Source organism: Pogona vitticeps, chromosome 4 (genome assembly GCF_051106095.1).
Source record: "Pogona vitticeps strain Pit_001003342236 chromosome 4, PviZW2.1, whole genome shotgun sequence".
NCBI classification, from domain to species: domain Eukaryota; kingdom Metazoa; phylum Chordata; class Lepidosauria; order Squamata; family Agamidae; genus Pogona; species Pogona vitticeps.
In genome coordinates this window covers 116,186,649-116,200,333 of record NC_135786.1, presented here as the reverse complement: position 1 = coordinate 116,200,333, position 13,685 = coordinate 116,186,649, and the positions used below count along the sequence as shown (strand labels likewise).

The following is a 13,685-nucleotide window of genomic DNA, read 5'->3' as shown; positions in this document are numbered from 1 at the left end:
CAGTCCAAAAACATGTTAAGATCACATGTTCCCCATCCCCGGTATTTGGAGTGGCAACTTCTCTATTGAGAAAAAAGTAACAGAGGAACCTGTAACAGGTGTAACTTGAAGCTTTGCCAGGGTAGTTCAAGAGAAGTCATCCAACAGCTGTGTTCAAAAAGAGGGGGACAACAATTTGCCCCTTTCAAAAAATTTTACAGTACTGTGCATAAAATCTGAATTTACAAAAGTCACTTTTTGGACTGCAGCTTCCAAAAGTCCGCAGTCAGCATGACCATACCGCAACGTAATAGTTTTAAAAGTAACATTGCCAAGTGCTGCATATAACAAATGCATGTAAGATGTGGCATATAGATTCTACAGCTCTAGACCGCAGCACAGCTGTTTGTCCCAAAGGATCTGCCACCATATTTTTAGACACTCTGGAAACTCAGACTTCCTTCATGAGTCCAGCTTCTCATAGTACAATGAATGTGTACAATGAAGCAGAAACTGCTCCCCCCCCCCCCCCCGTGGAGTGTTCTGTTTGTTTCTAAGACATCTGAAAAGAGATGACTATGCTGTGGCCACCATGTACTAAGGTTTTATTTAGCTTATGTTAAAGATCAGCCTAAGGACCAGTTTTATATAATGCTTGGTTTGCATGTCACAATTTAAAACCATTCTTCACAATCAAAAAAAAAAACCAGCTATGACCCTGGCTACACACAATACACAAACACATTTAATAGATCACCTACAGTGAAGGGAAGGAATTATCTAAAGAGAAAGCAATTTCAAAAAGGAGTGACTGGAACCGAAAAGCAACAAAGGACATTGACCTCACAAACACATCATTTGGAACCCCATACTGCTGTACAACTGCTTTGAGAAGTGAATTATGGCAAGATGAGTAGAAAAGAGATTAAACACCTCTTCACTCCCCAGTCCAGATTTCTCACTCTTAAGCTGCTTTCATTTCACAACATGGATGGTGAAACTTCGTTCATGGACCAGATGCAGCCCTTGAGGCTGATAATGATACATGAAGGATGAAGAAACTTTTTAATTTCAGGAACTGTAAACAAAGATCTATGATGCTATCAACTGAAGATGAATGAGCTGATATGACTGCTAAACAAGTTTAATAGAGAAGAAAGACAATACCTTGTTCAACAACAGAAGTAAAAGTTGCATAACTTGAAAAATTAGTTATCAGGGTCAAAGGAATGTTCATAAGAAAAATGAGCCCCCCCCCCCCAAAAAAAACCCCCCACCATCTGTAATCGTAGGACTTGCAATCAGACCATCATCTCATATCTGGTATGATTTCAATTATTCTTCCCAAGTGAATTCTCCACATTGCAAGGCATAGGGATGAAAGACTGATTCCAACCATTCAAAGACAACATCTGGTCAAGGTGGAAATCAGAGATAATACCTTATAACTGATTTGAAGTAGGAGAGGAAACAGTGTTTAATGCAGTGACAATGGTGCTGTCAAGATTTTATGTGTCACTCCTGTTAAAGAAACAACTGGAGTAGGGCAGGTCCCAAAGAGCCTTGACGTGTTCCCACTCTGCTGATGTAAAAGCAAGCACTGCTATGACTGGTCATTCCTATTACTGAAATAGCTTCAGGCAAACAAGGATGTAGCTCCCACTTTCCCTGAACACAGTACTGTAGACCAGCCATTCTCAACGGAGCCCAAATGGTCTCCAGGGACCCCTGGAACATTTGAAGGGGGCCATCAACTGGAAACAACGCTTCACATGCCACCTTATAAGGTTCATTACGTGAATTATACAATCCTGATTTGGCCTATATTTCTTTCATATTGAGTTTATGGCTGTGTCCAAAAAAAAAAAAAAGTTGAGAATGGCTGCTACATCCCATTTATCCTTGAAAGCATCTATGGTCATCACTGATCTGTGTTCTGGCAGAATAAATGTTATGTTTGAAACAAATTGTGGTTCTTGGTGCACCACCATAGGATTAGCAAAATCTCTAATAGAATAGTTAGTCACATCTGCTTTGAATGGAATGCTAGGTTATAATGCCAGAGAAATAAAGATTGTAGAGGTCTCAACATCAATCACACAAACCACAAAATTGACACAGCCAAAGCCATCAGACTCAAACACTACAGAATCCTGAGAATTGATTGTGTAGGAAACAGAATGGTATCTTAGGACATAATTGGATTCAGTAAGCTTTTCCTTTGAGAACCATAGCTACGCCTCTTGTTGATATCCAATGGAATCTTTGTCTTGAACCAGAGTTAAACGAGACTTTTTCCTAGGAAAGACACTATTGTACCAATATGATGCCAAAGCTGGGCTTCTGTCTGTGCACCACAGGCTAAAAGTGATACTTGGAAAGATGATCATGCCTTGTTTCCTCAGGTGTGACTGCCATAACCTTGGTAAGGCCCTTCAGTACTTTGGACAGGCTAAAGAGTAGAACCTGGTACTGATAACATACTTCTGTGAGTGTGAACAAGGGAAAACTGACAATGTGAAGGGTGAACAACAATATGGAAATAGGCATCCTTCAGATCTATCATTGCTATTCAATTATCTCAGGGTAAGATAAGAAGATTGGCCACATTTACCATCATAAAATGTTTTGTAACAATGACAATGCTGACATCCTGAAGATCTGGAATTGGCCAGACACCTCTGGTCTTCTTTGGTATCATGAAGTACTGCGAGTAATAAACTACATGGCTGTAGTTTTAAGGAACAGTCTCAATGGCTGTTTTGCTGAGCTCTTTGTGAGTCTCCTGCAATAGCGGACTATTATTAGAAATAGTAATATTCTACTAATAGTAGAAATCGTAGTGCTGAGCAAAAAAAAAAAAAAAAAAAAAAAAGGAGGATAGTAGGTTGTTGAACTCAGTATTACAGTAATTGATAAGTAGTGATGCTGTTCCTGGTTTGAAAGTGTTATTCAATCCTGGCACCAAAGATGATGGTTTTTAGTTGAAAACAGACTTTCAAAATACATGTTAAATATTTCGTCTCTGTCACCTTGTAAACGACATATGGAATGGAGCCACAAATGACACTTTTATGTAACTGTTCCCACAAGGACTCTTAATGTTGTGGTGAGTTTATCTGGTGTCTTGCTTCTTCCTTACAAAAACTGCTGCAATTTGTTTCTTGTCATCTAATAGGTGGTCCAGAAGAGTGGGCACTTGGTCTCAGAGAAACATCTGTTAACATCCCAAGTACAGTTATTGTTTTGCATTTCTTAGACTGAAAGATGGCCCAGAATAAGCTTTGCAGCCTAGCAAGACCAGGTGCCTCTCATCTTTCTCCAGAGAGCAGATAAAAGTCTTAGTGACTTTATCTGCTCTTTATCACTAAGGTGGCCACTATAACTGAGTATGGATATGGATGCTGAAACAAGAACTCACAGCCCTGTCCCAACGTCCAATACAAATTATTGAGCCAATGGTTCAATACCTGCATGGATGGTAGCTTTTGGCAAATTCCCTTTATATCAATGATGACGGCACAGGAAGTGCCACTGATGCATTAATCAGACTTCAAAGGCTGATAAGACATAGTCCTCCTATGGCTGCTCCCTTTGACAGTGTGACAGATCCAGACATTTAGCAAGGCAAATCAGGAATGATGACACATCCTCTGATGGAGAAAGAAGATCATTTGTGGACACTAATGAATCACAGAATCATAGAATCGTCACAGGGTTGGAAGGAACCTTGGAGGTCTCCTAGTCCAACCCCCTGCCCAAGGCAGAAGACCTCATACCATCCTGAACTTCATACCATCCCAGACGCATGGCTGGCCAATCTTTTCTTGAAAACCTCCAGCGATGGGACACTCACAACATCAGGAGGCAAGTTGTTCCACTGCTTAATAGTTCTCACCATCAAGAAATTCCTCCTTATTTCCAGGTTGGATCTCCCTCTGATGAGTTTCCACCCATTGGTTCTTGTCCTACCCTCAGGTGCAATGGAGAATAAATTGATGCCCTCTTCCCTGTGGCAACCCTTCAGATATTGGAAGATTGCTATCATGTCTCCCCTCAGTCTTCTCTTTGTTAAGCTAAGCACACTAGTTATTTTAGTAGTTCTTCATAGGATTTAGCTTCCAGTCCCCTTATCATCTATGTTGCTTTTCTTTGTTGCTCTTCTTCCAGGGCCTCAGCGTCTTTTTTTATATTGGGGTGACCAGAACTGGACACAGCATTCCAAGTGCGGCCTCACCAGCACGTTGTAGAGTGGTACTATCACTTCCTGTGATCTTGATGCTATCCCCCTATTGATGCAGCTAGGACTATGTTGCCTTTCTTGGCAGCTACAGCACACTGCTGACTCATCCTTAGCGGTGGTCCACAAGGACACTTAAATCCCTCTCACAGATACAGTCACGGCCAAAAATATTGGCACCCTTACAATTCTGTCAGAAATTTTTGGGATTTCTGTGTGGGATTGTATCAGATTTGACTTTTCTTCTCTGTTTTGTTGTGTTGTTCCAATGCAAAGCAAATGAACATGTGAGTACCAAAACATTTGCAACTGCAACAATTTTCTGAGAGAAGGGTTGCATTTTCTGACAGAATTGCAAGGATGCCAATATTTTTGGTCATGACTATACTACTGTTGAGCCTATCCTGTACCTGTGCATCTGTTTCTCCTGCCTAAGTGCAGGATCTTATTTTTCCTGCCACTGAACTGTATCTTATTGGATAGGGCCCAATCTTCAAGTCTGTCTAGACCCTTCTGAATGTTGAGTCTATCTTCCAAAGTCTTAGTAATTGCCCCCAGCTTGGTGTCATCTGCAAATTTGATGGATGCTCCTTCAATCCCTTCATCCAGGTCATTTATGAAGATGTTGAAGAGCACTGGGCCCCAGCCAGAACCTTGAGGGACCCCACTGCACACTTCCTTCCATGTAGATGTGGTTCCATTGAGGACCATATGTTGAGTGCAGTTGGTCAGCAAATCCATCTGGTAGTTGCGTTGTCTATCCCACTTTGTTCTATCTTATGCAGAAGTAGGGTGTGGTTTACCTTATCAAGTGCCTTACTGAAGTCTAAGTATATTATATCCACTGTGTTTCCTTGGCCCACTAACTTAGTCACTTAATCAAAGTTGGCAATAAGATTTGTTTGGCATGGCCTGTTCCTAACAAACCTGTGCTGGCTTCAAGTGATCACCTTGTTATTTTCTAGGTGCTCACAAATCTGCTGCTGGATTATTTTTTCCAGGATTTTCCCAGGTATAGATGTCAAGCTGAATGGTCTGTAGGTTCCTAAATCCACTCCGCCCCCCCTTTTTTTTTGAAGACTGGAAAAACATCAGCTGTTTTCCAGTCCTCTGGCAGTTTGCCCGTACTCCAGGACCTAAAAAAAATTCATTCAGTGGTTCTGAGATCACATCTGCCAGTTCTTTCAGTACCCTGGGATGTAAACCATCCGGTTCAGGAGACTTGAACTCATTCAAAACAGCTAAGTGTTCTTTTACCCTGTCCTTACATATTTTTACCTGCTTCCCTCTCCTGTTTCCCACAGAGCTGCTTTTGACAGGGTGGACCAATTTCTCGGTGTTATTGTTTTGATTTGGGCCTTTGTTATCTCACTTTTCAGGGTTTCCCAACCACCCTGAATTATTTTTCCCTTTAGGATTTCCATCATGGAATCCTTCCTATTACATCTCTTAGTTTGTTAATGTCAGCTCTCTTAAAATCTAGAGCACTAGTCTGACTTGGTACAGTTACCCTTGCCTGCATGATGGTGAATTCTAATATGACATGGTCGCTTTCTCCTAAAGTTTCTAAGATTTCCACTCCCTCAACTATTTCCTCCCTATTAGTAAGTATTAAGTCCAGTATGACTGACCCTCTAGTTCCCTCCTCCACCTTTTGGATGAGAAAGTTGTCAGCCAGGCATGTCAAGAAGCTGTTGGCTCTCCCACTTGCCGCAGAGTGGGTTTCCCAGTTGATATCCGGGTAGTTAAAGTCCCCCATTACTACAGTGGTGTGGTTCCTACTCATCTCAGCTAATCGATTTGCAAAATGTTCATCCATTTCCTCTGCTTGCTTAGGTGGCCTGTGGTACATATCTACAACTACGTCATTTGTTTTCCCCCTAATATTCACCCAAAGAGCTTCAGGAAGTCTTTCATCCTCAGTCTCCTGTATTACTATCAATCAGGTGATGATGATTTTGATTGAGTTGCAGATATGATAATGGGTAAACTGAGCTGTCATCCAATTCAGTATTAGTGCCACCACACTATGAACAGAGATGGTCAACTACATTCTCCATTCAAGGAATAGGGACACCAGTAGGAAGATGAGGTTAGGTTGTATAGGTAGAACCAGAGTATTTGGTCCCACCAGAGAAATGGAGATCAGCGCTGGCACTGAGATGGAGATTGTGACTACCTCATTCCATGGCAGAATGATGAGTTTGAATGGAATCTGTATGATCCATTCCATGTTAGTTTCATATTCCTCAGACTCTCTAGTGCAGGGGTCGTCAACCCCCAGTCTGTGGCCCGGTGCCAGTCTGTGGGCTTCCTGGAACTGGGCCGCAGACATGGATCTCCACCCCCCCACCCGCACGGGGTGTGTGTAGCGCTTATCCTTCAGTGGTGCCCCCCTCTGTTCCTTGTCCCTTGTCTCTTGTCCTTGTCCCTTGTCCCTTCCACGACCAGGTATTCATGCTGTCGGGCTGGCACTCATTTCTTCCTTTTCTTTCTCCCTCTTCCTGCTCTACTTCCTGCTTGCAATATGGTGAAGCTCTTTGTGACATGATGGGTGAATGCTTGGCTGCTTTCCGTTACCCTCCCTTCATGAGCCCTGTGGTGGCCTGCCGGGTTTCTGGCGCCCTCCACCTCCTCGCCACTGGAGAGGGGCGGAGCTTGATGTGCAGTGGACGCCCCAGTGTCGCCTCTGCGACCAGGCATGGCACTCTTTTCTGCCCCTCCCCACCCCTTTTGCCTATCGCAGCACTAGGTGACAAAGGTGACTGGAGTCCCCGTTTCCCCGGCTTCTGGTGGTGGTGGGGGACAGCACGGTCTCTCCCGGGGGGGCTGTGAATGCAGGTTTCTGAGAAGGAGGGGGAGGGGCAGCATTCAGCAGGCAGCGCATCCCCAACCCACACACTGTTTGTGTGATCTATCCCCCGCAGCTTTCCACCCCCTTTCCGTGGAGGTACTGGATGGGAGGAGACTGTTTGAGGGCAGGTCCATTTGAGGAAAGGGGGGACAGGGGTGGTGGGCCCAGCTCACCCCCCTTCCACTTTCAGTCTGGTCCACTCTCTCTCCCTCCTTGCGAGTCCTGGGGATTCCTCAGTGTTGTGCTTTGGTGGCTTTCCCCCTTCTTTCTTGCCTCTCACCCCACCGGTGCCCTGGAGGCAGTTCTCCCTCAGGGCAGAGAAAGAAATGGCCACCTCAGTGCCCCGTGCCTCCTGGTTCCTCTGCCCCTTTGCTGCCCTGCCACCGCCACCACCTTTTTGTCTAGCGTTCTTGCACCTGGAGAGGCAGGTGCTTGCTTCGAGGTGGGGAGGACCTTTTGTTCCATCCCAGTATATTTATTTTGAAGGGAGGTTGTCGCCTGGGGAGAAGCCCTCTTGCCCACTCCTTGGGTCTCTCCTCTCGCTTTCTGCTTGCCTTCTCACAGATAGATAAATGATGGGGAAGCTGCCGTCCACTTTGGGATGGGGAGGGGGGATGGGAGTGGTGTGCAGACAAACACGCACGTGGGCATGGGGGATCATATCTGCAGGGGGGCAGCCCTGTATAGCTTCTGTGCATTCTGGCGGTGGGAATGTGAAGGGGAGGGCACTTGGTGTTTGGCATCGGTTTCCCTCGTTGGGGAGATGTTTCTCTGTAGCCTCCTCTCTCACCCGAATGGGCAACAGTTTTCCTTTCAAGCAAAACTTCCTGTCTCTTCCCCTCCAAAGCCAAGTGGAAAGGAAGCTTTCCTTATTAATCAGCTTCACCAAAGAGACAGTTAACCAGCTCCTTAACGATCTTGAGGCAATCCTGTCTCAAGGAACTGTTTTGATCATTCTAAATAAGGTCATTTTAGGTGCCATGCAGTTGATCCATGCAGATGCAGGGATTGCCCCCAAATGGCATATCACACCTTAGTACTCTCAAGACTGATTGATCTAAACTTAGGGTCCTCCATCTGGCAGGCAAAGATAAAAACCTTTAAAATGTCAGGCTTTTGTATATTTTATGTTATAATTTTGGATGGGAGGGGGAGAGGTGGAAGGACACCCCCCTTTCCCTGTCTATCCCCGCCCCCTGTTACCTGCCACCACCACTGGAACACAGCCCTCGCCCCCTCCCGTGGCGGTGGCGGCTGCTCAGCGATCGGCCATGCCTGCCCAGCCCACATGGAGCCCAGAAAGGCAGCGCAAGCGGAGCGTGGCCCGTCAAGCCAGGCAGGAGCAAGCAACGCCTGAGCACATTGATGGGAAGGTGAGCGCCCAGACTGTGTGTGTTCGAATTCCCTTTCGGGGACTCCAACTCTCACACTCCCCAGCCTTGAACTTGTGACCCTTGGGGGAGGGGAGGCTGCCTCAGTTAGTTTTGCCCAGCGCCGCTTTCCCCCTGCCTGCGCTGGAGCCTTGTTTGGGTGTCCAGATTAGCAAGGTTGCCTCTGAGCCTGTGCAGAGTGCAAGCGGCCAGGGGATCCCGCAGCCAGGTCGGGGTGGGTTTGAGTAAATTATGTTTTTTGGCTGTTTAAATTATGTTTTTTGCTATTTTGAAAAGAAGCCTCCATTGATTTTTTTTTAACATGACTGTTTCTTTGTCAGTTCACCAAGAGACATTTATTGTCAGCTATTGTAATAAAATTGTATTGATTACAGGTTTAATCCTGAACAATTCAAATGAAAATTCAATATGTCCTCCTCTGTCCTTTTTTTTGTCTTTCTATGTCCTCCTTTTGGTACCCATGTATCTGGCAACCCTATCTAAACAGGAATAATCTGGCCATCTAGTACACCTATTCGGGTGAGAGAGGAGGCCGTGGAGGGGTGTCTCCCTGATGAGGGAAATTGGCGCCGGGTGCCAGGTGCTTTCTCCTTTGTGTGTTCCTTGCCGGAATGTGTGGAGGCTGTGTGGGTTTGCTTTTTCTGCGGAGATGATATCTCGTGTTTGTGTGTATGTGTTTTTCCTCTCCCTCCTCTTCATCCCAAGGCGAATGGTAGCTTTTTAATTGTTTGTTTATTTGTGAGGGGGCGGGTGGTGGGCGGGAGGGCTGTTTTCCGGGCGATGGCCTCTTTTTGAAGGAAAGATGTTGGGATGGAGCAGGGGGTCTTCTTTGGGGTTTCGGTTTTTGGGCAAGCGCTTGGCTTTTTGGGTGTGGAGAACTTGGACAGGGGCAGGGGACAGTGGGGGCGGGAGAGTCAGGGCACATGGGGCACTGGGGCAGCTGTTTCTCTGCTTTGGGGGAGGGGGAAAGCTGTTGCAGCACAGCACTGAGGAGTTTCTAGGGAGGGAGGGAGAGTGGGTTGGATTGGAAGTGGAGGGGGTGGTGAGCCGGGCTTGTTGCCTTTGTCCCCCCCCTTTTTTGGGTGGGATTTGCTTTTGGATGGTCTTCTCCTGTCCAGTGTTTCTGTGGAGGGGGGGTGGAGGGTTGTGGATGGTGTGTGGGTCAGGGATGTGCTGCTTCTCGGGTGCTCCCCTCTCGCCTTCCTCCCTCTTTTTTCCTCCTTTTCTGAGGCTCGTGTTTGCAGCTCTTTTTGGGGGGAGACTGTTTTCTGTCTCTTTGTGTCGTTCTCGTTGGAGGCCGGGGAAGTGGTGGTTTTGGTTGGTGCTGGTGTGTGGAGGGTCCTTTGTCATTTGGTGCTGGGATGGGTGGAGGGAGTGGAGGGGAGTGTTGCACCTGGTGGTGGAGGCGGTGCTGGGCTCTTCTTTTCTCCAGTTATGGGGAGGTGGAGGGTGTTGGAGACCCAGCAGGTTGTTGCGGCTCTCATGGGGGGAGGGTGATGGAGGGCAGTTGAGTGTCCATTTGGCCCCTTTCATGCCATGGGGAGTTTTGCTGTGTCACAGGCGGGGGGGCAGTAGGGGGAGAGCGGGAGGAGATGAGCGTTGACTTGCCAGTGTGGGTGCCTGGTTGTGGGGGGGATGCGGAACAGAGGGGGGTACTGTTGGGGGACAGGCGCAACACTCCCCTCCACAAGCGCGACACGCTCCTCTGACATGCTCACCTGTGAGCGCAGGGGTGCCCCTGCCTCCCAACCGGTCCACACACAGGGCCTCCACCCCTCAACCAGTCCGTGGTCCAAAAACCGCTGGGGACCACTGCTCTAGAGGAGTGACAGCATGATGATAATGAGGCAATTAACTCAAGAGTAATTGAGGTGACTAGTGAATCTCACACAGGGCACTGCTGAGACCCAGACCCAAATATTCAGGTGTGTATTTGTACAGTTATTTGTCCGTCATCTTGAATTTCAACCTTGCAGAACTGATCCCTGAATGGGGATTTCAAGAGGATCATTGGTAGCAAGTTCTGCTTTATACACCTGGAGGCACAAGCATCTCCTCCAAATGTGTTACTGCAGTATGTTTTAACTTTTTTTAAAAATTGTTCCAATTACTGCATTCTTTTACACCTTCCCATCTTTACTTTACAGAGGTGATGCTCCAGGCACTGGCAGTGAGATTAAGGCTCTGATAATGGTGATGCTGTGGTGGCAGTAGCAATGGATGTATTGCTTGTTCTGGGTTTTTCGGGCTCTTTGGCCGTGTTCTGAAGGTCGTTCTTCTTGACATTTTGCCAGTCTCTGTGGCCGGCATCTTCAGAGGACAGCAACCTGTACTCTGGTCATCTCTGAAGATGCCGGCCACAGAGATTGGCAAAACGTCAGGAAGAACAACCTTCAGAACACGGCCAAAGAGCCCGAAAAACCCAGAACAACCATTAGATCCTGGCCATGAAAGCCTTTGCGAATAAAATGGATGTATTCATTAAGACTTTTAGAATGATGAGTAACTTGCAGATAGAAGACATCTGTGCTGGTGAAGATGTGACTAAGAGCACCTTTTCAAAAAGAAAGGCTTTAAATGGGCACCTCCTCCATGATTCCTCCATGTCTAGCTGGAAAAACCCTAACAAAATTTCCCAAGAGGAAGTAACAGGCACCTTCTGCACTGAACACCATGTCTGAAAAAGGTCCTTGGTGCCACTAGCTTTGAGGGGAAAACAAAATGCCTCAGGGAACAAGGCATTCTGTTGTCAATGGAAGGAAATAATAATGTATGCAGTATGTAAAATAAATAAATAAATATTAAAGAGAAAGCTAAAGAAAATGAGTCTAAATATTTTAGAAATATTAGAAAGGTTCTTTCATGGTGTGGTGTTCTGGTGAATGAAAAATAATTGAACAGTTGAATATAGCATGTATGCAGTACAGTGGAATGTTGGGCCTCCTGCCAAAACTCTCCCTCTAGAAGGTTTCCAAGAGCTGGCTCTGTGGAGGCACAGACCTATTAGTGCAAATGCATAATGATCCAGACAAAGACCAGGAAATTCTAGCTCCATCCAATGTCACCTTTCAAAAATATTAAAAACTTACCCACTCAGGACCACAATGAAATCCATGACATTCCATCCATTCCGCAAATATGAGCCCTTGTGGAAAACGAATCCCAAAGCAACTATTTTAATGCCGGCTTCAAAACAAAAGATCCCAATGAAATAAGGTTCTGTCTTCTCCTACAGGGAGGGAGAAAATGAACAGGTCAGAGAAGGGCATTGGCAAATATCCAGAATAAATTCTGAAAAATATCTGATCTTTTAAGGTTTAATCCTAAATCACTAATCCTCAGTCACTAATCATACCTCCACCCTGGACATGTTTGAGAGGGATAGTAGAGAGGGCTAACAAAAAAGGAGTGAGTCCATTAAACTAGGCCCAAAAACTGAGGCCTATGCAAGGTTAGGGAAGGGGCTTGAACTTGTTTGTAATAACCATTAAGCTTGCCATGACTCTCCTCCACAATGCCTCTGAAGTTTGGTAAAGATTCGGTTTCAGACATCCGAGTTATACACCCAAAAAGTGCCCTTTAGCAGCTGGCTTCGGGAAACTTAATCTTCACCAAACTTGGAGGGATTGTAGAGGCGAGTAGCTAAAATCCATTGATTCGTATTCATTGGAGGCATTGATTCGTACAAATACAAATGGATGAATTAGCGATTTTTGAATGAATTTGGTGATTCGGTTTTTTAAATTCATGCCCATCTCTACTACTGAGTCCTATGGAGTTTGACAAGAATTGTTAGGTGGATTTTTAAAATAAAAGTGGTAAATTGAAACAGGTAAGTAAAATATGGGAAAGTGTTTTTGTTTTTTTTTTGAAGTATGAAGTATGTCAGTTCTAGGCATGGGATTTGCAAAATTTGTGGGCTGTAACTCCCAAAAGTCTCCAACAATTTCTCCAGCCAGAATCTTTTGGGCTCCAGTCAAGAAGTCAAAGTCCTGGCAAGTGTTTTTAAGTTCTTAAGCTAAACAAATCAAGCTCTGGTGGCCATTTTCATCCTGTGGAAACGATAGAGGAAATGGGTGGGCAGGGCTAAACTCTGTGGGAGTTGCAATGAATTATGGGTATGGTAGTGTCTGCCCATTAGAACTTGCACAGGAAGCATTTCAAAAATACTACCAGACCCATAATTCCTTGTAACTCCCAAAGACCTTTGCTCCATTAACTTAAGAACTGGTAAACACTTGTAAAGACTTTGCTTTCTTAATTAATCTCCCAGAACTCTGGTGGAATTGCTGAAGACTTCTGGGGGTTATAGTCCATATATTCTGAAAATTGCATGCCTAGTTCTCAATATGTCCATATGTGGTACATTTTTCAGAATGTTGTGTTTGATGAATACCCAACTTTAATGGGTCATTCATCAGTAGAGATGGGCAAGAAACACAGTTCGGTGGCTCAGCCCAGTTCAGCGTGGAACCCACACAGGTGTTCTCCAGGCACCATGCCCTCCTCTCTCCTACCTCCGCTGTGTGCTCACCCATTCCCTGAGTGAAGAGTACTTCCCTCTCCACCTCCTCAGCATGACTGCCCACTCAGTGATTGCAGTGGGTGCTTCTCTCCTCCAACATCTGCCCACTCATAGGCAGAGCTTCTGCTTCCCTGCCCCGCCTTGTCATCTGAGTGGGCAACTGTCAGAGGAGGTGCAGGAAGGAAACACCCACTGCAATTGGTGAATGAACAGCCATGCTACGGAGGCAGGGGGAGGAAGCCCAGGGAATTGGCAAGCACACAGATAAGGCAGGAGAGGGAAGTGTGTGGTGCTTACAGAGTACCTGTGTGGGTGCCACACCGAACTGGGTTGAAGTTGGAAAGGGCCTGTAAGGCCATCAAGTCCAACCTCCTGCTCGATGCAGAAATACAAATCAAAGGCTATCTGCCAGATGGTTGTCTAAGTTTCTCTTGAATGCTTCCAGTGTTGGAGCACTCACCACCTCTTGAGGTAATTGATTCCACTGTCGTACTGCTCTAACAGTTAGGAGGTTTTTCCTGATACTCAGTAGAAATCTGGCTTCCTACAACTTGAGCCTATTGTTACATGTTTTGCACTCTGGGATGCCAAGTTCTTCATAATTAAGACACAATCCTGTGCCAATACACTTGTGAGAAAATCTCTTTGACCTCAGTTGAACCTGTATGTGCCAAACACAGAGTATAAGACTGTGTT

General features: G+C 45.7%; 1 protein-coding gene across 1 annotated transcript in view; it reads right to left on the bottom strand.

Annotated features, from left to right (window-relative positions):
* CACNA1E (calcium voltage-gated channel subunit alpha1 E) overlaps positions 1 to 13,685 on the bottom strand; it is a 509,386-nt gene that overhangs the window by 339,818 nt on the left and 155,883 nt on the right. The window contains exon 5 of the mRNA XM_072998149.2: positions 11,554 to 11,693. Within this exon, the coding sequence (XP_072854250.2) occupies positions 11,554 to 11,693 (140 nt within the window). The remainder of the gene's footprint in view (positions 1 to 11,553; positions 11,694 to 13,685) is intronic.